This window comes from Vitis riparia, chromosome 8 (assembly GCF_004353265.1).
Source record: "Vitis riparia cultivar Riparia Gloire de Montpellier isolate 1030 chromosome 8, EGFV_Vit.rip_1.0, whole genome shotgun sequence".
Lineage (NCBI taxonomy): Eukaryota > Viridiplantae > Streptophyta > Magnoliopsida > Vitales > Vitaceae > Vitis > Vitis riparia.
Window position 1 is genome coordinate 9,010,076 of NC_048438.1, and position 26,703 is coordinate 9,036,778.

Genomic DNA, 26,703 nt, shown 5'->3' on the forward strand with positions numbered 1-26,703 from the left:
TTTTAACACATATCTAGGTTAGCTAAATAAATCAATCTTTATATGCTATGGAAAAATGCCCTGTTCTAGACCAATTGTGGCATTATGAAATTTGTTACTAATTGAGACATAATTCATTAATTTGGACTTTTGGTTTGTAATCTAGACACATAAGAAAGGTTGACTAATTTTTTTCATGATAAAATTTTATATTTAAATAATTTTTTGGGATTTATTTTGCAAAGTTTCCTATTCTGATCATATGATGATTAATTTGTGTAGTGATTCTATTGTGATTTAATCTAGTATTAATTTAGATACAATTAATTAATTTGACCTTTTGGATAATGATCTAAACATATTAAAGATATTGCCCAATTTTTCTTTGGATGAAATAATCTTTCTAGATATTTATTTAGGAATTATTTTGTAGATACTTTTATTCTGCAATATTAATGATGATTTACATGTCTTTGGTAATTTGATCATTCTTGACCATGTTTGTGAGTTCTTTTTATGATTGATTCAGATTGCATATATATTCAACACATAAGTTGAACTTTCTTTTAGATCAAAACTCTTCATTTAATATTTTATTTAGATTAACTCTTATAAAAGAATGCATAAGTTAGCTTGTAAACATGATTATTGAATCTTATTCTCTTGAATTCATTCTTTGTCATCTTTTACTCCATGATTAGAGATGTATCAAGATATATAATTAGGTTTTGCTTATGGTCTTAAATTAATTACTACTATTTGTGAATTAAATCATTTTTTATGCAAGAGCTTTATATGCTATCGAGGTACACTTTCTTCCCTTATCTCCTTATTTCCATTAGTATGTATGTTATATTATCATGACTGATTCATCTTGCTTAGCTTGATTTCTATGTTGTTATATCCTTGCTTCATGATTTGGATGATATGCATATTATTTATACTGAGACTATTGCTTGTGAATTAACTCTTTTGTTTTATGGCAATGCTTAACATGCTATTGAGTTACGCTTCTTCCTTTTGTTGTTTGTGAAATTCTTTGAGTGTGAATGACTTACTTGATTGATCCTTAATTATGCTTTCACTATTGTTTTGATATATTCCTTCATTCTTTGGTATCTACTGATTTACAAATCAATTGTCATAGTTACCTCAATTTAATTAGTAAAGACAAGTTTTAGGGCTTTGAAGAGTGTTATCTTATGGTACCTTCCCAACAAGTAACTTGGACTCGATTTTCAAAAACATGATTTTCCAAATAAGGATTCATTTTAGGTTTTTATTTCTAATTCCTTCAAAAAATAATCAAAGATAAGTAGTGACTCCAATTTTTCACTAAAATGCAAGTCCATACCAATAATGTCATCATCTAAAATACCAACACACCTTACCCCACTCTTATCACCATTAATGTCGCTATACAATTTCCTCTCAGACTTACATCTATGAATTACCTCACATAGAAACTACATTTCCAATCTCTCTTCATTGGCTATGATCTACTTGGTTATATTGACAACACTAAGCCTTGCCCAACTACCACCATTACTACCAATGGTGTTACCTCACCAAGCTTGATATTCTCTCTCCTGATTCATCAAAGATCAATTGATTCTCAATGCTATCATCAGTTCTCTATCTCCAACTATTATGTCATTTATTGTTAGGGTCACCACCTATTGTGAGGCATGGACCATTCTTAGCAACACATATGCTAAATTATCTCATGGTCCTTAAACAAGTGAAAATTCATCTTAAAAACCCTATTCAAGGTTCTCAAAGTGCTGCTGAATTTCTTCAGCATGTCAAATCTCATATTGATGAACCTGCTATTCCTGGAGTACCAATGGATGAAGAAGAACTCACCAAGAAAAAATTGGATGATCTCAATGATGAATACATAGAACTTATCTGGGCAATGCAAGCCCATGAAACTACAATCACATTTACAAAACTACATGAAAAAATGTTGAATTTTAAGGCCTCTTTGTAAGCTCCATCATCTCAACCATCTTATTTTCCAATCACTGCAAATCCAAACTGAAACACCATTGGGTACCATCCTTCCACCATTGGTATCAACCCCTCAAGCAAGTGCCCATCGCCCTCTTTCAACAACCCAGTGTAGCCAATTGCACCTGGGCCCCAATGAGACCACCCTTTACCCAAGCCATTCCTCAGATGTTGTCAACTATGTGGCACTTAAGGCTACAAGCAAATCGGTGCCCCTTTTTTCAGTTCACCACAATATAGTCAACTCCTTCTTCCATGGCCATAGCTTTTATTTCTCCAACACCATGGCCTCCACAAGCCAATGTTGCTACTACTGCTCCTAACATTACTACACCTCCGTCATGGCTCCTTGATAGTGGTGTCTCTCACCATATTATTATCGATCTATGGCATCTTTCTCTTCATTCCCCATATATTGGCTCTAATGACGTCTTAATTGGTAATGGAATGGGTCTTCCCATTATTGGTTCCACAACTCTAACCTCTCCTACTACTACTTTTACTATAAATAATGTCTTTTATATTCCCAACATGACAAAGAACCTTATATCAATTTCTCAATTTTTTTTCATATTGATAATACCTCTATTGAATTATTAACATCTCTTTTTTTTGTGAAGGATCTTCATATGAGAGCAATCCATTTGAGGGTTTAGACGAATGATAGAGTATATTAATGGCTGATTAATTCTATTTCTAGTTCCACTTCGTTAATTTTCTTTTCTAGTGTCAAAACCACTTCGTCCGAGTGGCATCATAGGTTATGTCATCCCACTTTCCCAATGTTAAAACATATAATTTCTAGTTCCAATTTAGAATTATCGTCTTTTGAGTCTTTTGAATTTATTTGCAACTCTTGTTAATGGAATTAAAGACATAAATTATTGTTTTCTATATCTTCTCTTACTTCTTCTCAACCTCTAAAAATTATATTTTATGATGTTTAGGCCTTTCTGATACTATTACATGATAACTTTAAATATCGTGTCATATTTATTGGTCAATACACCAAAGACATTTTGTTCTACCCACTTAAGCATAAATCCCATGTCTATGATGTCTTTATCTGATTTAAGGCCACTATTGAAAACCATTTCGATCATAAAATACTTACCTTATATTCTAATAAGAGTGGTGAATATCAAGGACTTGTCTCCTTTCTGGCTCTTCATAATATCTCCTACCACACCTCTCTACCTCACACACTAGAACATAATAGGTATTTTGAGTGTCGTCATGAACATATTATTGAAACGGGGCTCTCATTACTTTCTTATGTTTTACTTGATCTGATTCAATATTAGTGCTATTTTTTTACTACCATCATCTATCTTATCAATCACATGCCCACTCCCACATTAAATTTTCCTTTCCCTATACACAACTCTTTGGCACCTCCTCAAACTATTCCAAACATTAGGTCTTTGGTTGTCAATGTCATCCTTGACTTTGGCCCTACTTCACTCACAAATTAGACTCTCGCTTGAAACTATGTGTTTTCTTAAGCTACTCTCTCACTCAAAGTGTCTATCTATGTCTAAATCATTCCATCTCTAAAATATTTGTCTATCGTCATGTAAATTTTGTCAAGTCTATGTTTCCTTTTGTTTTCTCCAAAGTTCTCTACCTTGTCCTCAACTCACCACCATATCCACATGGATGTTTTCCATTCCACTTCCTACTTTCTTCTTCGTCCTTAGTTCACCATTATGTCCATATGGGTGTCTTCCGTTCCACTTCCTACTCTCTACCTCATCCTCTGTTCACCACTATGTCCATATTGTTCCCCCTTCTACTACTCTTATGTAATGATCTAGAGCACTACCTTATGTCCACTTCCCTTCCTATGGTTGCAACCTAACTTCACCAACCCACCACAACCACTCTACCCACCACATTACCAATATTCCTCATAGAAACCTTTGTTTCCCCCATACATGATGTCTCTATTATCGCCTCATGTAGCCTCCCCACTACCTCACAACCCTATACCTTCATCCTACCATCCTCTCCTTCTAATACCCATCCTATGACCTCCTAATCCAAAGATAATATTCGTAAACTCATATACAAACTAAATCTCTCTACTCAAGTTTCCCCTACCACAAATATAAACCCCACCACTACCACCTAAACCCTCAAGGATCGAAAATGGAATCAGATCATGTCTGAGGAGTACGATGCCTTGTTTGGAATGGAACATGGAATTTAGTTTCATTTATACCCACACAAAATCTTGTTAGGTGCAGGTGAATTTTTTGAACTAAGCAATACCCTGATTGTTTTATTAACAAGTTGGTTATATAAGGATTTCATTAATAACTAGGAGTCAACTATCACAATGCATTTAGTCTGATGATTAAGCCTACCACCATGTGTCTAGTTTTCAATATTGTTGTTAGTTGTGGATGTTTTCTACGTCAATTGGATATCAACAACATCTTTATCTAAGGTCATCGTATAAAAGATGTATATGGCTCAACCCCCAAGCTTTACTGATGCAAATTATTCATCTCATGTGTGCAAACTTCATAAGGCTATTTATAGCCTCAAGCAAGCACCATTGGCCTGGTACCACAAGCTTCATTGGTTTCTTGTCACCTCTCCTTCTGACACTTCCTTGTCTATCCTCAACACCGCTAGTAAAATTATATATCTTCTTATGTATGTTCATGACATTATTATCATAGATGATGATGCTTCCTCTATCCAACGTTTTGTGGACTTTCTTGCGCAATGGTCCTCACTCAAGGACCTTAAGCCTTTTGCATGTTTCCTTAGTGTCAAAGTCATTCCACATCAAAATAGGCTACTTTTGTCTCAATGACAATATGTTATGGATCTTCTTGCTAGCACTAAGATGACTGAGGTGAAACCTATCTCCACAATGCTTCCTACAAGTATGACATTCTCCCTTCATGTTGACTCTATTTTTTCTAATCCAATTGAATATCATATTGTTCTTAGAAGTTTGTAGTACTTGTGCTTACACAACTTGACATAGCATTTACGATATACAAACTATCTTAGTTCATGCATCGACCCCACTATCGAACATTGGGCTTATGTCAAGCGCCTATTGCGTTATCTATATGGCACTTCTAATCATGGCATTTTATTTTATCAAGACTCTCCACTAGCTTTACATGCTTTCTTCGATCTGATTAGGCAAGAAACAAAGATGATTTTTCATCCATTAGTGCCTACATCGTGTATCTTGGACATAATCCACTTGGATCTCCAAGAAACAACACACAATTTTCCATTCCTCCACAAAAGTCAAATGTAGATTTATTGTCACCATTGTTACTAAACTTAATTGGGTGTGTTATCTACTAACCAAACTATATGTTCAAATTCCTTATCCACTTGTGATTTTTTACGATGATGTTGGTGTAATGCAGTTGTGCTCCAACCTAGTGTTTCACTCTTGCATGAAGCATGTGGCCATTGATTTTCATTCATAATTAGGTTTAAAATGTTGTTCTTCGTGTTGGTCGTGTGTTGTCAAAAGATCAATTAGCGAATGCTCTAACAAAACCACTAAATTGCAATCGCTTTCTTTCGCTCAAGATCCAAGATTGGAATCTCCGATCAGAGCTCCATCTTGTAAGAGAATTTTAGCAAAAGCTAATATTTATCCTTATTTAAAAATCAATATTTATTTATTATTAGTTTGAACTAGAATAGGAGATAGAACGGTGTTTGAAGTAGAATAGAAGATAAAGTTTGAATTAGAATATGAGATAGACTTGTATTCAAATTAGAATAGAAGATAAGTTTGAATTAGAGTAGAAAATAAGCTTGTTCTTTATTTAAATATTCATCAATCATCAATAATAAGGTTATACCATATTTTTCTCTATCTTCTTCTTTTTCTATAGTTGTCTCTCATTGTACTTGTATGTGTATGTTTGTTCCTATTAATCTAACATATTGGTATACTAAATTCATAAGAAAAAAAACGATAAGTAACATATATCTATTTCAAGTCCCTTAAGTCAAAAAAAAAAAAAAGATAACTATGATACTTAGACTATTAAAACGAAGACTTGGCTTGGTTAGTAAGATCCATGGAAGGTTGTATAGAAAGGTTACCAAGAGCCACAAAAGGAAGCTAATCTATCCAAAAATCAAAGGTTTTTTAAAGATGCAGGGAAAAAAACAAGAAAGTTTTTCCTTTCATCTATCACAATGAATGAAGGTACCTTTGAGAAAATTTGAAATGCAACCATTGCCAAGGAAATATGAGAGATATTATAAAACACGTGCAATAGAGTTAATAAGGCAAGAAAAGTTAGTCTTCAAACTTTTAAAGAAGATCTGAAAGTTTGAGTATGGAAGAATTGGAATCAATATTTGATTATTTTTCAAGAGCATTGGTGATCGAGAATGTATTAAAAAATTTGCCAAAATTTAAATAATATTCACATGATTGAAAAAAAAATCAAAATTCACATGATTAAAAAAATACTTTGATTTTCAAATTCATTATTTGATTATACTATTGTGATTATTGAAGAGTCTAAATATTTGAATTCTATAACCATTGATCAACTTATAAGATTATTACAAGCTTAACAAGAAAGATTAAAAAGGAAAAATCAAGAAAAATTGGAACAAGTTCTTGAAACAAATATTACATTAGAAGAAAGAAAAAAAATCTTGGTTACAAAAAATAAAAAATAAAAAATAAATAAATAAAAATAAAATAAAAACCAAAATAATAGTAGATGTGGTTGTAGATGTAGAAATAGGAGAAAAAAAAGCTTCAATTTATCAAACAATGAAATATAAGTCAAAAATTATATTCCTCGAAAGGACGCAATTCAAGGCAAAATGAAAGGGGAGTGTATGAGAAATATCAATTTTAATGTTATAATTTTCAAAAAAAAAATGGTCATTATACATATCAAGGTAAAGTGATAACAATGTGGAAGGGAAAGCTAATTATGTTAAAAGAAAATTTATGAAGAACCCACTTTATTGTTACCTTATGAAGGATAAACTAAGGAGAGAAAGGCATATCTTAACACCATAATAAGTAACTTTTGTGTGTATCAAAAAAATGTTTGTGGAGCCTGATAAATCAAAAAATTGTCATGTAGATACATCTCAAATTCTGATAAAAGGTGAAAATTTTTTAGTACTTTGAAAAATAGAAGGCAAATTTTTTATCCCAAATGTCTGTTATATGTCAAACATAAAAAACAATATGCTAAGATTCAGTCAACTCTTAGAAAAAGGATTATGATATTCACAAGAAAAATCAAAGTTTACCAACAAAAGATCAATATACCGATTTGATTACTAATATACCCATGACAAGAAATAAAATGTTCTTGTTAAACATTTAAAGCAACGTTATAAAATATCCAAATTTTTGTATCAATGATCCCTCTTGTTGAACATTTAATACATCATATATGGGCATCTTAATTATGGAGGATTGAAATTACTAACCAATAGAAAAATGGTCTATAGATCTCCTGGATCAATTGTACAATGGATATGTATTTTGAAAACATGTCTAAAAAACATTTCGAAATGAAACAACTAAAAGAATAAAAAGGCCTCTAAAGCTTATTCTTGTGGATCCAGGCAATCTAATTCATTTAAACTCTTTTTATAAGAATAAATATTTTTTATTTATTATTGATTATTTTAGTAAAAACAAACTAGGGTGTATTTTTTGAAATAAAAATTTAAAAGTGCTTTTAAGACATTTAAACCATTTGTTGAAAAAAGAAAGAGGTTATCACATAAAGGTAATAAGATACGACAAAAAAATGTAAATTTATATAATAAAAAAATTGAAGAATATTGTGAAAATTATAGGACTCGTCAGTCTTTAACTATTTAAAATTCTTCACAATAAAATGGAGTTATTAAAAGAAAAAAATAAACTATTTTTAACATGACCCAAAGGAAGTTAAAACATAAGAAAATGCTTAAATAATTTGCAGTTGAAGAAGTTAATTAAATAATTTATTTGTCAAATTATTCTCCTAATCAAAGTTTATAAAATAAAACATTATAACATATATGGAATGGAAAAACAATCTAGCTGTTTTCACTTTAGAATGTTTGGAAATATTACATATGATCATGTGTTGAATAAAAACAATCAAAGTTAGATAACAAGAGTGAAAAATATATTTTCATAAGCTATAACTTAAGTTTCAATGGTTACAAGTGGTACAATTTAAGTGATTAAAATATCCCTATTAGTAGAGACACCAAGTTTAATGAAAAAAGTAACATATGATTAGGGTACTCAAAAAGACAATTATGATCCTTCTCCCCAAAAAGAACAAACAAGAAGTCACCACTCCACATTCAATACCATTGAGATCAAGTTCTAATAACATCGACTCAAACAAAAAAAATATCATGTATCATGAGTCTACATGAAATTTATAAGGAAATATCAAAGGTAATGAGTCAAGTTATAAAAGTCAAACAAGAGAAATATCATCATTAGTAGATATGTCAAGCTTAATAAAGAAGAGATATGGGATTGGAGTATCCAAGACAATAGCTATAATATCTCTTCACTTTTTAAAGAAGTACAAATAAGAGAAGGCTTTCAAAAGATTATTATTCCTCTTCCATCATCTCCTCTATTAATTGATGAAATTCAAATAATATCATCTTCATTGAAAAATTCAAACAAAATAACACCAAATTTAAAGAGTCTACAAGAAATTTATAAGGTAATAAAAAATATATTTTCACAAATTGCAAGTTAAGGTCCAAATGTTACAAGTTGTATTATCTAAGTAATAAAAATATCATCACTAATAGATACATCAAGTTTAATAAAAAAGAAACATAGGATTGTGTGCCCTAGAAGACATCTACAATATTCCTCCACTCTTGAACAAGAAGAACAAATAAGAGATCCCTGCTCTTTTTTAATCACTAACCTCATCAATTAATGAAGTTTCATTAACATTATCTTCATTTGATAGATTAAACAAAAGAGTACCACATCTCAAGAATCTATTAAAAATTTTGTTAGATGACAAAAAATCAAAATGCTCTTTCTTTTGTCTTATTGTAAATTTAGTATTAATAAGTTTTAAAGAAGCATTGCAAGATAAAAAAAAATTAAAAAAATTAAAAAGGAAAAATAAAGGATTCATTGAAGCCTAGCTAGTAAATTGGGTTAGGCCTGAAACTAGATCTCTTGGGCTTGACCATCTTATAACTTTGGGCTCATCTTGAACTAGCCGCAGGGGTCTGTTCCATCCTTCAGTCTCAAAATAGACTATATGTCATGCATCAAAATAAGAGTAGGAGCTGAAGCCCCATATCCCTCGATGTAAATTTGACGTAATTCGGGCCGCATTCAGCAATCCTTGAGCTCAAATTTGGGCCAAATGTGCCATGGCCATTATAGAACTATCGGCCTGTTATTGGGCTGGCTTGAAAAAAAGAGGGAATGGGAGAGGTAGGAATAGTAGTCAAATTGAATTTGGCTACATCAACCAACTAAGATAAAAAAATTTAAACATTAATTGAGCCATGGTCCCGGCGGGGCTCGAACCCGCGACCTTCGGCTCATAAGACCAACGCTCTAACCAACTGAGCTACGGGACCAAGACGTTTATTAAAGTTGAAATCTTATTATTTAAATGCTTTTGGGTCTGCAATATATGGTATGAGATGGCCGTTGACTTCATTCAGACCAGCTTTGCTTTCTTCCATCTGCATTAAGCTTTACATTGATTCACTTAGAAAGTAGACTAATTATTTTCTACATTCCACATTCTTCAAAATCAAATTTTCATAATTCTTTTACTAACACAAGGATGATAATATCATAACGATAACGCATTAAAGTTTACATAAGGAAAAGTTGAACAAAATTTACCCTAAGTTTATAGATGGGCACTCTTTATCTATATTCAAATTATACACGTGTTTTTTTTTTCTTTAATTTAATTGTATGAGTCTCATGAAAGCTAGGGAAAAAACATTATAAATCAACGATATTGTCTTTATTTTATTTTATTTTTTAAAAAACAAAAATCATTGATTTTTTATAAAAAAAAAAAAAATCTTAATAAAACAGTCTAGCTGATAATTAAGTATAGTTCTAAATTGAGATTACTTAGAAAAAATAAAGGCTAAATTGAAATACGGCTGAAATACAAAAGTGATTTTTACAAAGTATCCTTATAGATACTTGAATTTCGTATTATCAATTATTTGTACAGGAATAGGTATATATGTGAATAAATCCTTCAAGATAATAATGGTAGTGAGTTATCCCACACTACCCACTTTAGGGTGGTCTCCATTGTCTTGTTTTCATATAGGCTTTTTGAAACCTAGACTTCTATTTTCTTATTATGTTACCTATCTTTGGGTAGATGCACGCTTTTATGTGGAGGGAAGTCTCCTTCCACTTATAGTGGAAGCGTCCACTTGATGATGTCAATGAAAGGAGAGGTCATCCCAACATGTTAAGATGGGTGATGAAGGGTCACATCCTCATCTTCACTTGTTGCCTTCAGTAACTGCTCGCATTGTTGAAGGGAGGCTTGTATCACTTTTCTTCATCCTTCATCGTAAGGGAAGTCTTTTTAAGATTAATATCATCAAAACGTTTTACCCATGTCCGCAAAGTTTGAGGAACCTAATCTGGTTTGGTGCACCTTGATGGTAGGTTTTGTCAGTGAAAAATCACACTAGCTAAACGTATTGAAATAAAATAAAATAAAGAAAATAAAATATTTATATATTTTGATATAACCTTCTACATTCATAGAAAAGAGAGATCAAATTTATTAATAAATTTCAAGAATACACACTTCGAACTCTCTCAATACACCCTTTGTTAATCACTCTCTTTCACTTTTTTCTCTCTTCTTTCTTTTCTCTCCGTTACTCTTATATAAACCACATATTTATAGAATCGTATGAAACTAATAGTTTTTTATCCTAGTCAAACTCAAAAAAGAATTTATCAAAACAAAAACTCTACTAATATTAAATTTTCTATAAATAAATAAAATATTAATTTGAGTTATATATATCCCAACAATCTCCACCTTAATTGAATTGAATTCTCTCAATTCTACATAATTAATGAAAATAAACATATATCGAGTTCAAACTCTTGTCAAACTTGACTTAAAAAATTGTTTTTATCTTCCTTATAACTTCATTTCTTCTACAATTACTTTCATTTTTGTGCCAATGAGTACTCTTAGCCAAAAATAAAGTCATCATCATCTTCTCACACTCTTCTACTTTGACAACTTCATTAACACCAACAAAAAACCCTTTATGGAATGGTTCCACCTTCATTACTCTACCGAAATCTATCTTCTAATCAAAGTGCATAAATCTTTCATCTTTTTCCCTTTTATAACTATTAAAACACCTTTATTGATTAGGAAGAAGGTATCAAACCACTCATTAAATAGACACATATGAAAAGAACTTTTAGAATCTAAAATCTAAAAGTCAACAAAATTTTCATCAACTATAATAAAGAGAATATCACCTTCTTTATCAAACTCTTCATCAACAATATTACTAGAATTTGAAGTCTCTTGGGTTTCAAAAATTTTCCCTCTTTTTAGGTACCTTGTCAATTTTTGGCAATACCTTTTGATATGACCCTTTTTGTGGTAGTAATAACTCTTCATATCCCTTCAAAAGTGTGAATGAGAATGATCATCTCTTCCATTATAATATCTCTCTCACAATTTTTTCCAATCATGTCGTGTTTCAAAATTCATCATAAGAGCTTATCCAAACAAATTACTTAACTGCTTAATATTTTTTTGTATATAAAAGAGCATTTGACATTTCATCCACTGTCAACATTGTATTTCTAACTAAAAGTGTAGTCATCATTATCTTATATGATTTTGATTTTGTTGCGACAGTGAAAACTTTCATGCAAATATCGTTAATCAAGAAAACAAAGATAAAACAATAACACATACAGTACATAATGTTTTAATGTGATTCGGTCAACCATACCTATATCCACGGATGAGAGAGAATCATTTCACTATACAATAGAGAACATTACATATGATAAAACCAAAACATTATAGAAGATATAACCAGATACAACTATTGGGTTCTTGAAACATCACATGTTTTCCCACTTTTTGTATCCTTACCCTACCACGAGCCTTTTCACTCCACCAGGTACCTCTCTATCTTCCTCACATCTCTATCCACCTAGTATAGTCTTTATAAGTTTATCTATATCTCATAACTTTTTCCCTTCATGACCTAAAATATTTATAGAAATATTTCCAATAACATTCCTTATTCTATAAGGAAATCTAATATTACAATATATATCAACCTAGAAATAATCTATATAATATTCTTTACAAAAAAAGAATTTATACTAATGAGGAATTTAAGACACTTCCTAACAATCTCCATCTTTAACCAAATTCCATGAAATCGATCTTCAAACTTTCCATGATACAAGCTTATTGTATCATATCATCACAAGAGAGCAATCGACTCCACCTTCATTGAAATTCTTGTTGTTTTCATCTTGTGTGTTTTGTGATCTTTTACTCTTTCAAAAATCTTCAACTCATACTAGTTTGTTACGTCGGTGGAAGTTTTGATGCAAACATTATTTATCAAAAACATATATAGATTTATGTGGAAAAAAACCCTAGACGGAAAAACCACGTGAAGTGGAGAAGAATAATCCACTATCAAAAATTGGTACAAAAGGAGAAAGTATCAAGCTGCTACAATATAAATCCCTAAAAACCTATATACCATCTCAAAAATATAAATGGGAGAAAATAAATAAATAAAGCAAGGAAAAATCATTTTTTATATATATATCGCACCGCAAACTTTTTTGGTTGAACAAAAAAAAAAATCGGGTCACCAAGCTCTAATGGATTTAAATGCCAATAAAATAAGGACTTGATCTTTTTCATTAATCTTAACCTCTATGTTTAATAATTAGGTAATACACTAGCTAAATTTATTTTATATGATTCTTAACATTTATTTTTTCATCCATCTTCAATTCGAATAGTTGTTTCTTTATATATATATATAACCTTTTTTTCTAACTTCTCCCATAATTTAAAATGAAACTTCTCATTCAAAATACTAAAATTTATTTTATGAATTAGACTTAATCTAATGGTACTTACTACTCTTACTTCTAAATTCTCTTCTCATTCCTTATGTCACCCTCTTTAATTTCTTGTCATATAATGCTTTGATAAGTTCTTGTTACATCAAAACATCTTTAATAATACTTCATTAAATACCAAAATTATTTTTTCTATCAAACGAATCAATATCATATTTTATTCTTAACATCATCTTCAATATATATATATATATATATATATATATATATATATATATATATATATTTACCATCTTCACATTTTCCACTTTGATACCACTTATTACAAAAATTCACAACATCCTAATATAATAGAAAAATAAAATAAAATAGAGAAAACCTGCTAATATTACATCATGATTCGGTGTAATCACATACGTGGACGTGGACGGGAAATGAGCTTCAAGCCTTCAAAGGCCACAAATCTAAAGAGCTAAAAATTCTACCATATTAAGCATTTGCTTTTTAAAGAGTAGTTCTACAGACTTCTACTATTCTCCACTTCCTCTTATCTGTCAATCCACTCTACTCTTCCTTCAAACAGGGACCTTCCCATCAAAGAATTCAGGAATAAACAACCCTTAAATTAAAGTGATAAAAATTCAAATTTATGATTCGATAATCCAAAATCGAAAATTAGACCAGACAAAGCCCCGACGTTACAAATCATTTCAGCACCATCGTTAGAACAACAAAGTTTAAATTGATATATCATTTCTAATCTTGAGCTAAATTTAATCAAACGCACAAATGGTACAATATGATTGAGGAAGGTTTGGAAAATTAAGAAATGATTGTAGAAGCGATTGAAAAAGATCCGATTGAAAGAACTGAAAGATAAAATTGAAAATAAAGTGAGACTACTAAATATTTTAAATGAATTTGAGCCTTATATTTGAAAATTATACCACCAAAAGTATTAAAGAAAAGAAAAAATTTAGTGATTAATAAGATTAAAAAAAAATGTTTGATAAAAATTAATACTTATTGTTTAATGAATTAAGTTGATTTTAAATTAAGTTATATTTAAATTATTGACTTAAAACTTATTACTAAAATTGTTGATTCTTGAGCCCACAAAATGGCCAAGGTAGGAGGTTGGGCTTTGTTATAAAATAACGGGTCCCAGGAATGGGCTTTAGCCAAAAATTTATATATAGTGGATCTTCCATGCTTATAAAAAGAGGGGACAAGTTGAACAGTTTGGTTCGTTTAGAACCGCCCGATTCCATTGGGTCACTGGTTCGACCATTGGTTTAGGCGATTTGTGACCGATCCAATGCTCAAACGGTTTAATAGAACAAATCGGACCGAAAATTTTATCGGTCGACCGTTGAACCAGCTTTTCAAAACAATGGCTTTAAGATGCAGTGATGCTTACATCTTCTATGAGGATAGTTTTTATAGCATCCTATTCCTCACAGAATCCAATGTAGGATTGCTAACATTAATGAATGAAAAAATAATTAACAAATCCACCCAAGAGAGTTTGAATCTTAGACCCAAGTTGAGTAACCGACCTAGACACCAATCGGCTACAAGCCTTTTGATAACTAATATGTCAAACAAAACAAAATATATTCAATTTAAAAAATAATTATAATATTAAATAAAAATAATATAATATTTTTTTTAAATTATAAAATTAGTTTAAATTAAATAATTGAATTTTCTTTCATTTTTAATATATTCACATTTAAATATTATACATATTTCATTTAATAAAATTTAAAATATTAATATAATTTAATTTGATAATATCAAAGATAAAAATAATATTATTGATTTTTAATTTATTCATATATATTTTAAATTTTATAATTATTTTAAATTTTAATAAAATATAAATTACATATTTATGACATCACCCGTTGATCGCAGTTCAACCACCAATTTAACCACCGATTCAACCAGTGAATCTTAACAGTAACTTTTCTGGTTCAATGACCAGTTCAATTTTAAAAACATTGCTTAAAACATATCCTAAATTATAAAATTCGTATATTTATCTTCATAAATTATAATTAGAATAAAGAAAATTAAGTAATAATAGAGATTGTAAAGTAATGAAAAAGTTTATGAAGGTAACCAAGGGAAATAAGAGTAAAAAAATAAAATAAAAACACAAACTTAAATAATAACTTATTTTTTTATTTTAAATCATAATATTAAATTATTTTATTATATATATTTAATTTATTTATTAGATTATTTAAATTGATTTACCAAAAACCGAGAAGGAATAACGAGATCTAGAAGGATGGGCCAAATTGAAAGAAGTGATAAATCCATTAGCTTCAATATCTTTACTAATTCTATGGTGCCAAATCATTCTAATAGTTATGCAAAGTAATAAAATAAATCATTAAGTAACATCCGTGGCAGAATATAATTCATCATTGCGCATTGATATATAAATGGTTTCCACCAAATTTTTGTTTAAACTTTAAAGCAAATCAGCACTTTTCCCAAGTCAAGTCTTCAATTTTTGTTTAAACTTTGAAGCAAATCAGCACTTTTCCCAAGTCAAGTCTTGTACGCTGGACGACTCTTTCGCTTACAAACAACATAATTCTGGTCTTATTCTGCCTCGGCAGACTACACTCTTCTTTTCAGATAAACATTCACCGCCCAGAGAAGATATCGGATGCTACATACGATAATCTCCCTGCCCATCAAATGGCTGAGTCCTTTTCACCAGTCGCATTCCATGAAACTTTCTTATACTGGTGAAACAAACAACTTCACCTTTTAATACCATACACAGAAGTCAAAAATTCATTCTTCAATGTTGAAAATACTTCACAACAAGATGTTGGAGATACTACTTTGAGATATAAAGATGATCAAAGCTTGCTGTGTGTCCAACTGATTTGTGCATATATACCAATTGTTTCAAGTAATACCCATCATTTCATAATGATAACTAAGACGTGGGAGAGAAGAAAAAAAGCTGGCCTGTAGAAAATTCATGACGCGGACCAACACAAGCTTCTGTAGAAGAGTACAAAATCATTCAAGGAAGATCCACAGAAGCAAAATTTAACTCATAATTACACATTACTTTGATCTTCTTTTAGAGTTATACAGAGATTACTGGATAGTGTAGCTATCTAATTAGTCGATCCCATGAACAATATTCAGAACCACATAATATATAACAACTAGCTAGTTTTGATTCAACAATTACAGACACGGGCCTAAGCATCCAGAGACATAAGGACAGGCGAGAGAAATAGACTAAAACACTAATAGTAGTTCACGGACGCATCAGAAAACATGGTTTCTTCACCTTGAAAGCAATAAGAATCTCGTACCGGCGCTGTAGTGGTTATGTAAGGTTGCATCATGGCTAAGGTTTCATCAGGTGAGTAGAAAGCTTCTTGTTGGTGAGAAGGAAGAGAATCTGACTGGTAGAGCAGAGACGGGTCATCGTCCACGAAGTTGATCATGGTTTGGTGAAGCCATATCTGGGTCTTGAGGTACTTGACATAGTGAATAGCCTCCTCCAACATGGAAACAGTGTCCATCTTGGTTCCACCAGGAACCAAGCTCTGCAAGATCTTGAAGCGGTCGCTAATGCGGTGCCTCCTCTCTCTGGCCGCCACGCTCTGTGGGTCAGTGGAGAGCTTCACCCCTTTGCTTCTCTTCCCACCCTTCTTCTTATCCTTGCCGATGTTTGCCACTGAAGAGGACAGCGAGGAGCTGGGGTTGCTGCTGCTGGGATAATCCATTTTGAAAGAGCCTCACCACAAGCCTTCAAGACGTTTTGGAGCGTAGAAGATGAGTCAAGTTACCTTCAATTCATGTATATATAATAGGCAAATAAGAAGAGTGGCACGTTGATTTGAACAAACAGAGATATCGTCACATGAGTTCAGCCGATCTTTAGAGCAGGATACGGGTGTCTAACCTAGGGACATAGAGTATCAGAGTTAGGGTCTAAGACGCTAGCCCTTAAGCCAAGAGTGCTGCTTTGCCTTATTTGCTCAAACTTTAATTATATATATATGGTCATACTCAGCCTCAGGTATCTGTCTTGGGTCTAGGTATGTGGCCCTAGGAGGCCTCCACTAGGCAGCAGTGGCCCCTAGAGTCGGCAAGAGAGAGAGAGAAGAAATCAGTGAATTCGTCTTTACAAAGAAGTTGGGTAGTGGGCCTTGTGGGTGGTGGGGTGGGGGATGGGGGGTGGGTGGTGGGGGTCCTCGCTCTGAAATGGAAGTGGATGTGTCATAGTTGCAGGTGAGTCTATATATCTAAGGACAAAATCGTTGCTGGGCTTTTACTGTACGAACAATGCTTTTTCCCTAGGATATATACTGTTTGCTGAAAGAGAATAACTATTCATGTCCCCACTCATGACTACTCTTTTGCAAGAAAAGGGTAGAGGCATAATGTCCCTTCACCCAGAGCTCTTCTTTTAAGGGGTTAATTTTTTTTTCCCCTCTTTTTTTTTTTTTTGGGTCCTAATTTTACTTGATCCAACGCTGCATTCGAGCTAGATCCACTCTCTAATCACTGAAAAAGGTGAAAACTCCATGCTCCAAACGACACTGATCCAAGTGTTGTGTCTTGGTTTGGTTAATTGATTTGGAAATCATTATTGGTTGAACCTTCAAATCCACCGGGGGTGTTTTCTCCGGAATAAATGTGCAGTTGTAAGTAGCAAAGAGTCAAACCTTTAATTAATTTGACTGTAATGAATAACATAAGTAATATTAGCTTACAAGTTCAAAATAATTAAAGCCCAACAAACATACAAACAAAATTCCGCTCGGCACTTTTCAAACTCTTCAATAAAAAACAATCTACAAATCCATCTTCTTGATTCATGTCATGTCATTTAGTGCCTTGCAAAAGTAACTGAGAGAGCTTGACAAAAAAATTCAGCACTTTTCTTTCAAGGGTCACGAGTGTTTCTCAGTAGATTTGGTCACAGAATGTTAAATCAATGTAACCGAGGAAAGCACTAGAATGGTGTTCAGATAATTTCACTGAAGTTTCAATTTCCTGCTCCATTTTCAAACTTTTCATATAATTCACATGTTCTCATGTCTGAAAATGCATTGAAGAAAGATTTTCTGAAAGTTGAAACCACAAAATGAATAGAAGAGAGAGAGAGAGAGAGAGAGAGAGAGAGAGGGCCACGGTGCAGGCAAGGGCACATGTGGGCTCTCCGGTATTCACGTTAAGAGTGGGGTGGGTAGAAGGCTAATAATTCTTTCTTGTTCAACTCAAGTTACCTGCTTTAGCTGTCCACTCAATCCTCCTCCCACATCAGTCACAACTTTCCCTAACCTTTAGCTAGCCCAAACCCTTTGGGTTTAACAGACCTAGCCTTTGACTCCAAAACTGCAAAAATCCACCATCAAACCAAAGATCAAAAAAGAGACCAGAATAGTGGGGTGTCCACAGTGGTCAGTAGTGCAATAGAGTTTGGATTGGATTTGGCATTTGATGTGAATACTGAATGGAGAGGAGAGGAAGAGGCAGCGGGGCAGACAGTGAAGTTGGGTTTCACGTGGAGGGTAGCAAATATGTGGTTGCTTAGCCATTAGTGGTGGAGACATAGAGGGTTGAATAAGGTATGCTTTTGGTTTGGTTTGAAGTTTGAAGCTTCAAGTCGCTATCCGTAGGCACACATGCATCTTCTTTTAACTCCCCTTAGTCAATACAGGTAACTGTTGTTCCTGTTTTGAGTAACAGAAACGCTACCTAACCCTAGTAAGTTGACACCCTATCTCCAACGTCACTGCTTCAGTTTTGCCCAAAGTTTTTGACTTTTTTTCTTTTCCTTTCTTTTCGTTCGACCGTATGTAACTTCAAAATACCTAATACCTATATACAAAACTATATTTATTTCTATAAAAAATCAAATACAAATTTTTATAAAACCCACTTTTAAATTATCGAGTCCTTTTCATATGCTCTGATCGATGAACCACCAATTTTTCTAAAAATTTAAACTTACAACTCTCCCTCTCATATGTAGCCTACATCAAGTACTAAACACAATTTGAATTTTATCAAATAAAATAAAACTCAATTTTAATATTATATTGAACTATCAATCATATCATATCCCTTAACAGTGACCATATAATTGACATAGCATTATCCAAAGCATAAGGATTATATTGTATTATTTGAATTGATATATTGAGGGAATTTGTAAAATCATTATATGAGATGAGGGTTAGGAATCGAAATTTTTTTAATGTTATTTGTATTGCTACTAATAAGATGAGTATGAGATAAGGATAAATCAAATTTAGATAAGTTTGTAAATTCTTTTGGTAATTTTCATTCAAAGCCTTTAAAGTTTTGGTCAATTTATTTGATTTCATTGGTTTAAAAATTTATTAAATATCTTTTTTTTTTTATTTTGAGTGAGAGGTAATGTAAATAAAAATGATAAAAGATGTATTAATAAAATTTTAAACTAATGAAAATTAAATATATTTAACCAAAATTTTAGGAAAATTAAATGAATTTAACTCAATTTTTTTAAGGCACAAGCCTCCTATCCCAAATATATATATATATATATATATATATAATTATTTTTTTAACATGTGAAATACAAATTTCACTTCTAAAAAAATAAATTAAAAAATTTATGTTATTTACTTATTTATAAACTATATTTATTTTTTATTTAAAAAATAAATAAAAATAAATTTAAATAATTGAGACAATGGTTAATTATCACTAACCAGTTAGTAATCATTTCTTATGTGAAATATTAATGTAGTTACATAATTATAATTATATTTTAATTTTATTACGTTATGTAACAATTCGTACTCAACTGTATAAATATTGTCCGTTTTAAGTTTAAATAAATCATCACGTAACAACTTTAACACATATTTATTAGGTTAAGAAGAGTTCATACTTATATAACGTAAAAAAATTTCTCCAAACAGATATCTTGCAAGACCAAACAAATACTCATATTGCAATTAGAGATCAATTTTGATATTATTTATAATAACTTGCTTTCAATTGTATAAATATTATCCACTTTGTATTCAATATATCCTTACAATTTTAAAATCCGTTTACAATATTTAAAAAAATTCATACTTATATGGTTACAAATACTTTCTCTTCTAGCCAATGTGTAATATCATGACTTAAGAGGTAGAGGTTAAGCATCCAATGTAATAGATTTTTCAATTTTTGGGATTACATAAAAGGATCAAAAAGTTGTCGTTAACTAAAAATACATCCAAGATGATACATTTTTTTGGGAATTTTTTAAAAAAATGAAAAGGGGGGGATTTGATCACCTGTGTCGATTTTTATTTTTTCTTCAAAATATCCTAACGTGTCAATGATTGTTCTAATGTTTCATAATTATCACATTGATGACTTTGATTGAACTAAAAAATGAAATTGTAATAACTATTTGTGAAAAAAAAAAATTCAACAAAAAAATTAATTGATTTGATAAAAGGAATTAAAAATAATTTTTTCAATAATTTTTAATTTAATTAAAAATATAATAAATATACAATTGTCAAATAAAAGCTTTAAAGAAATTTTCCCAAAAAATTTAAATAAAAAAATAATTGATATAAAATTTTATTTTAAAAGTATAAGTTTCAATAATTTTTATAACTTAAAAAACTAGTTGAAGTCATGTACATTTAATATAGTTTATAAAAAGTACTCATATCAATTAAAGATACTTTTTGTGAAAAGTTAGCTAAATATAGTTAGCATTATTGGTTGTTTTATCATTATGAAAGTTGTATCCAAAAGTCTTAATTATTTTTATCATTTTTTACCAAACTTTGTATCAACATCCATGTTTTTATAAAATTGAATCATCGATGTTTTTGCAATAATACTTCGACTAATTTGATCATGCCAATAAAGGTAGCAAACTTAAATACAAAATAATCTTTCCCCCCAATGTATCAATGCAATCAACAAATAGTTGGGATGGAATAAGGGTCACCTCCTTGTCTCCCATAAGATTGGAATAGGTCTCACCTATCCCAAACTTGTCTCATCCATAGATTGATTTGATTTATTTTGTTTAAAGACTATTCATATATTAATATGATCAACAAATAGTAAAGATGATAATGGAATGAAATTAGGGTCACCTCCCTTGTCTCCCATAGGATTGGAATAGGGTCACCAGCCTTGTCTCCTGTAAGATTGGAATAGGGGTCACTTGTCCCCAACTTGTCTTGTGCAAATCTATCTTATTGACTTCCTTAACAAATAATAATGACTTATTTTTTTATGACATAATTTCTTTTTTTTTATTCCCTTATAGGAAGTTTATAATTTTCAACCATCATTTACTCTACTTAAAGAAAATTCATGTGTCAATATGATCCACGAGTAGTGATAATGACTCTACTAAGATGATAACAAAACTTGGCTTGACAGTTGTCTTGATGCAAAGATCAATAAATGTTTAAGACAATACAAATGTAGTTTTTCTTTAAAGGTGAATATAGTGTTTGAGATCATATGAATGTGATTTTTTTTTTTTTTTTATCTTTTTGTGAAATGCTTTAAAAGTCTTGTGCAAATCTATCTCATTGACTTCCTTAACAAATAATAATGACTTATTTTTTTATGACATAATTTCTTTTTTTTATCCCCCTATTGAAAGTTTATAATTTTCAACCGTCATTTACTCTACTTAAAGATAATTCATGTGTCAATATGATCCACGAGTAGTGATAATGACTCTACTAAGGTGATAACAAAACTTGCCTTGAAAGTTGTCTTGATGCAAATATCAATAAATGTTTGAGACAATATAAATGTAGTTTTTCTTTAAAGGTGAATCTAGTATTTGAGATCACATGAATGTGATGTTTTTTTTTTTTTTTTTAATCTTTTTGTCTTTTTGTGAAATGCTTTAAAAATCTTTCATTCTTTGTGTAATTGAACGGTGTTAGATGTACTTTTGATTGAATTCATCAATATTGAGTTATAATGTTATACTTATGGTGGATAAAAACTAGAGTGTTGGATAAATTGATTTAGAATGATTTAATTATTTAATTTAAGTTATTAAATATATAAAATATATTTAATAAAGTTATTTAATATTATAATTTAAAAATAATTTGTTTTAATTTTCAATTTTTTTATATACATGTCCATTTTAAAGATCATCAATTTAAAAAAAAAAAGAAAAAAAAGAATGCAAGACATTTTCTTTCTAAGGACCTAATTAACTCTTCTAGTTGGTCTTTTTTTTTTTTCTCAAAAGGAAAAATAAAAAGCTTAACTTTTTATTCATTCAAGGTGGAAAAATTGTCTGGAAAAAAGTACGTAGGTTTCAGGAGAGGGAAAAGAAAATAAAACATCTATGTTGACTTTTGCGAAAAAGAAACGACAGAGGGGGGAAAAAACAAAAAACCAGCATTTAATTTTATATGATTTTGAAAAGATAAAAAAGAAAAAAAAAAAAAAAGAAGAAGAAGAAGAAAGGAGAATCAAAAGGCTTTTGGGTGGATGGAATAGGGATCTGACTTTCACCTTACTTTGAAGCCAAAAAAAAAAAAAAAAAAAAAAGAGAGAGAGATTTAGATGTGGCGAAGAGGTGAGTAGTTGAGACTGTAGACATGGCATCTTAAGAGGAAGCAGAGGGTGATGAGAGGATTGATTGATGGATAATCGGCTTCATGAGTCCTGAGTCATGACCCATCGCCATGACCGTACCTGCGTGCGTATTTATTTATTTTTATGTTTTTTCCCCATGAGATCACCAGCTTGAGACGTATCAGAAACACCGGGAACTGTCCAACCACTTCCAAATCATGTCCTTTCCCTCTTTTATTTCACTCTTAAGTCTTACCTGCTTTTCTTTTCTCTTTTCTCTTTTGCTTTTTGTACGGATGGTCATGCTATTCCCATATTCAACACATCCACATAAACACAATACCAATAATAATAAAATTTTAAAAATTTAAATTTAAATTTAAATACCATCTAATTATTAAACAAATAAACTTTAAAATGTAGATTTAAATACTATCAAATTATTAAATAAATTATATTTTATATACTATATTTAATAATTAGATTGAATTTGGTCTTATATTACTTTATATATTAACCTTTCAATATAACATATTTATAATTTAATTAACATATTTATTTCAAATTCATATTAAGAAGACTAATCGTATACAAATTTCATCTAAATATGATTATATTTATCAAATTTATTAACACATATCACATTTGAGTCGCATTAAGTGATGCATTGTTGAATGAAATTCAATTCACAATGATAGAGACAGAATCATTCAATCAAACCTTACTACCCTAATTTTTATCTATCATAAAATCAAACTTTAACCTTAACATATTATGAAGACTCATTCGATACAAATTTCATCCAAATATGATTATATTCAACTCAGATCAAGAACATGTCATATTCGAGTCATATTGAGTGACATATGGTATCAAACCTTACCACCATAATTTCTACCCACATATTCCCCACAAAATCAAACTTTAATCTAAACAAAAAATTAGTTATAAAATCGTAGACCGGGTGCAGACCCATCATCCTAACAAGATTTTGATCCCTTCAGACTATTTTTAAAACTTTAACTTTTTGTAAAATATAGTGCAATAAAATTATTGAGGATTTTTAGTTTCATATGTTTAGTGTATTCTCTAGTTATAAAATAAACAAACTGACAGCTCATACAATGGTTTTGAGCTTCGATTAAGCCACATGGGCCGAGTCTGGGTAGGTCTTGGGCCTACCCAGAAATTAGCTTTGGGCTAAACCTGAAGCACAGACCCTGTCTGCCTTATATAAACATACCATAGCCCTACCTGCTCCGACTTGACTTGAATTTGGAAGGTTGGATTTTAATTTTGCAAAAATCAAAGACATTTGAACCGAGGCTAATTTAACAAAAGAAAATTAAAATTATTGACCTCGTTAGCAAGACGTGGTTATAATTTTTGGCAGATTAAAAATTCATATATTATTTTATTCACGCAAATGAATCACAAAATTTCATCAACCCCACAACACCCCAGCTTCGTGACACGTAGGAGACACGCGTTGATATTCCACGAAGCTCTCGTCTTCTCTCGATACTTCATCTACCACGCGTCACCTGCTTCCATACATGTAAATAGAGACTCGGTTCTTTAAAAACAAATCAACCCCAGATCAATCCAGCTTCGGAGTTTAAGCCATGGCCAGCGATGAATTTAGACTGGTGTCACCCCAAGTAGACAACGAAGGAAGATTACCAAGAAAGTACACAGCCGAAGGCCAAGGTGCCCAGAAGCACATATCTCCGCCCTTGGAGTGGTACAACGTTCCAGATGGAACCAAGACTCTGGCCCTCGTGGTTCAGGACATCGACGCCCCCGATCCCAAAGACCCTATTGTGCCGTGGGTCCATTGGGTGGTGGTCAACATTCCACCGACCCTGAAGGGCCTGCCAGAGGGGTTCTCGGGGAAGGAGGAGGTCTACAGCGGCGATTATGCCGGGATTAAGGAAGGGTACAACGATTTCAAGCTGCCTGGGTGGCGCGGCACCAAGCTGTCGAGCCATGGGCACAGGTTCGAGTTCAAGCTCTATGCTTTGGACGAGGAAGTGAAGCTTGGAAACAAGGTAATATATAAGTGTTTGAGGTTGACGTGAATGTGTGGGTTTTGCATGCATGCAATGCTATTTGGGCGGTGAATTTCTTGGATGATTCAATTGGAATTTGCAAGATTCGAATCCGATTTTCATTATTATTTTTTTGGGTGTACGCAGGTTACGAAGGATAAGCTATTGGATGCGATTCAAGGGCATGTTTTGGGAGAAGCCGTCTTGATTGCTATCTTCTAGATATTGAGTTTTTCTATATGCTTTGATTTTGTGTGGTTTTTTGAGGTGTAATATAATGCGATTTTATAAAAATTTGAAGTTCCAAGGTAATATCACTTTTTCTTTCCTGTATTTGTGTTTGGAGAACAATATCCAAGGGAGTAGCAGCAATATGAAGGTAGCCCACACATATCACGTATGGACTCATCCTTTTCACAAGTTCGATCGGAAATGGGGTTAAAGTGGATTTGTAAGAACTTCCTGGTTCTGCAAATTTGGGCCTTGGGCATATGGTTTCTGATGGCTAGTAGCTTCTTTCAGTTTTTGAACTTGAAGCCTTTTAGGGAAGGAAAATTTTGATTCAAAGTCTAAATATCCATGTTTTTTAAACCGTTCCTTTTATTGAACAGACCACCTCTCTCTTTTAGATTATTCACAAGTTCAGCTTTCATTGATTCTTAATTCATAATTCATGTTTCATAAAGTAAGTTTGAAGAGCTTCTCCAATGACAGCTTTTGCTTGAAAAAGAGCGAGTCTAATACGTGATTTATCAAATACTTTAGATAAGGTATTGAATATCTTCGGTTCAGTTTTACTTTAACTAATTTTTAAAATTATTTTTTCTAAAAAAATTATTTTTAAAATATATTTTTTAAACATAAATTACATAAAAAAAATTAGTTATTTATTTATTCTTATATTTTTCTATTGTTAAAAACAAAAGTTAAAAGCTACCAATTCTAGAGTGATATTTTTATTTTAGTGTGCCATCTTAGTATATTAATGTGGTTATCCAATCATATTAAGATCTGTGAAATTAATAATCAAAATTTTCTATTAAAGAAATCTTATGAAGAATATTAATAATTTAATTTTTTATTCTTCTTAAAATTAAGGGAGAATTGTGTTTTGGGTTTGAGTTTAAAAATTAAGATGTGGTCCATATATCTTATATAATTAAGTCCAACACCTAAAGAAAGTCTGAAAATTGAGAAGAATGATATTGTTCTTCATTAATCCTTAAAATACCCTTAACCTTTATATAGAAAGTCTGAAAATTGAGAAGAAGGATATTGTTCTTCATTAATCCCTAAAATACCCTTAACCTTTATATAGACACACCGTGAGTGTGAATTTTAATTTTTTTATATTTTTTTCTCCATTTTAATTACTCATTTCTAACTTTTTCTTTTTCTTTTTCTTTTTCTTTCAATCTATATTTCTATTTTATGACAAATAAAAAGCAATAAGGTTTTTCCTTTTCATTTTTTCATTTTTAAAGATATTGAATCTTTTTACTCTTATTATAAGTAAGAATAAAAATTTTGGGATTTTTCATCCAAATATTTTTTATCTTTTTGTATTTATCTTTTAGTTTAATTTTTATTTTTTATCTTAAATTTATATTACCCTTTCATTTATACTTTTATCTTATTTTTAATTATTTTTTATAATTTCTATATTAACCATATTTTAAAAAATTTAAAAATATACTGTCACTTCATTCTTATTATATATATATCTTTTTAATTTTTAATGTTTTTATTTAAAAAAATTTTAAAAGATAAATTTATTGAAAAAAATAAATAAGATATGAAGTTATAATATTATATTAATAATTTTTCTTATCTAGATAGACTAATGCAAAGTATTTTGACTCACAACAAGAAAATTGTCAATATAATTTTTTAGTGAAACTTTACAAATTAAATTTCAAATAAAATATA

The 26,703-nt window shown here is 30.8% G+C and overlaps 2 protein-coding genes and 1 non-coding gene across 3 annotated transcripts; 1 reads left to right on the forward strand and 2 right to left on the reverse strand.

The window, feature by feature from the left end:
- Positions 1 to 9,523: 9,523 nt before the first annotated feature.
- On the reverse strand, positions 9,524 to 9,597 carry TRNAI-UAU. Its single transcript has one exon. It is a non-coding gene; the product is annotated as a tRNA-Ile (tRNA).
- Positions 9,598 to 16,102: 6,505 nt separating this feature from the next.
- LOC117921057 (transcription factor LAX PANICLE 1-like) lies at positions 16,103 to 16,979 on the reverse strand. Its single transcript, XM_034838825.1, has one exon. The coding sequence runs from the start codon at positions 16,873 to 16,875 to the stop codon at positions 16,390 to 16,392; it is 486 nt and encodes a 161-aa protein (XP_034694716.1). The 5' UTR covers positions 16,876 to 16,979; the 3' UTR covers positions 16,103 to 16,389.
- A 7,369-nt stretch (positions 16,980 to 24,348) lies between these two features.
- On the forward strand, positions 24,349 to 25,074 carry LOC117921311 (UPF0098 protein CPn_0877/CP_0992/CPj0877/CpB0906-like). The gene is made up of 2 exons (XM_034839171.1): positions 24,349 to 24,774; positions 24,922 to 25,074. The coding sequence occupies exons 1-2, from the start codon at positions 24,349 to 24,351 to the stop codon at positions 24,994 to 24,996; spliced, it is 501 nt and encodes a 166-aa protein (XP_034695062.1). The 3' UTR covers positions 24,997 to 25,074.
- Positions 25,075 to 26,703: the final 1,629 nt, after the last annotated feature.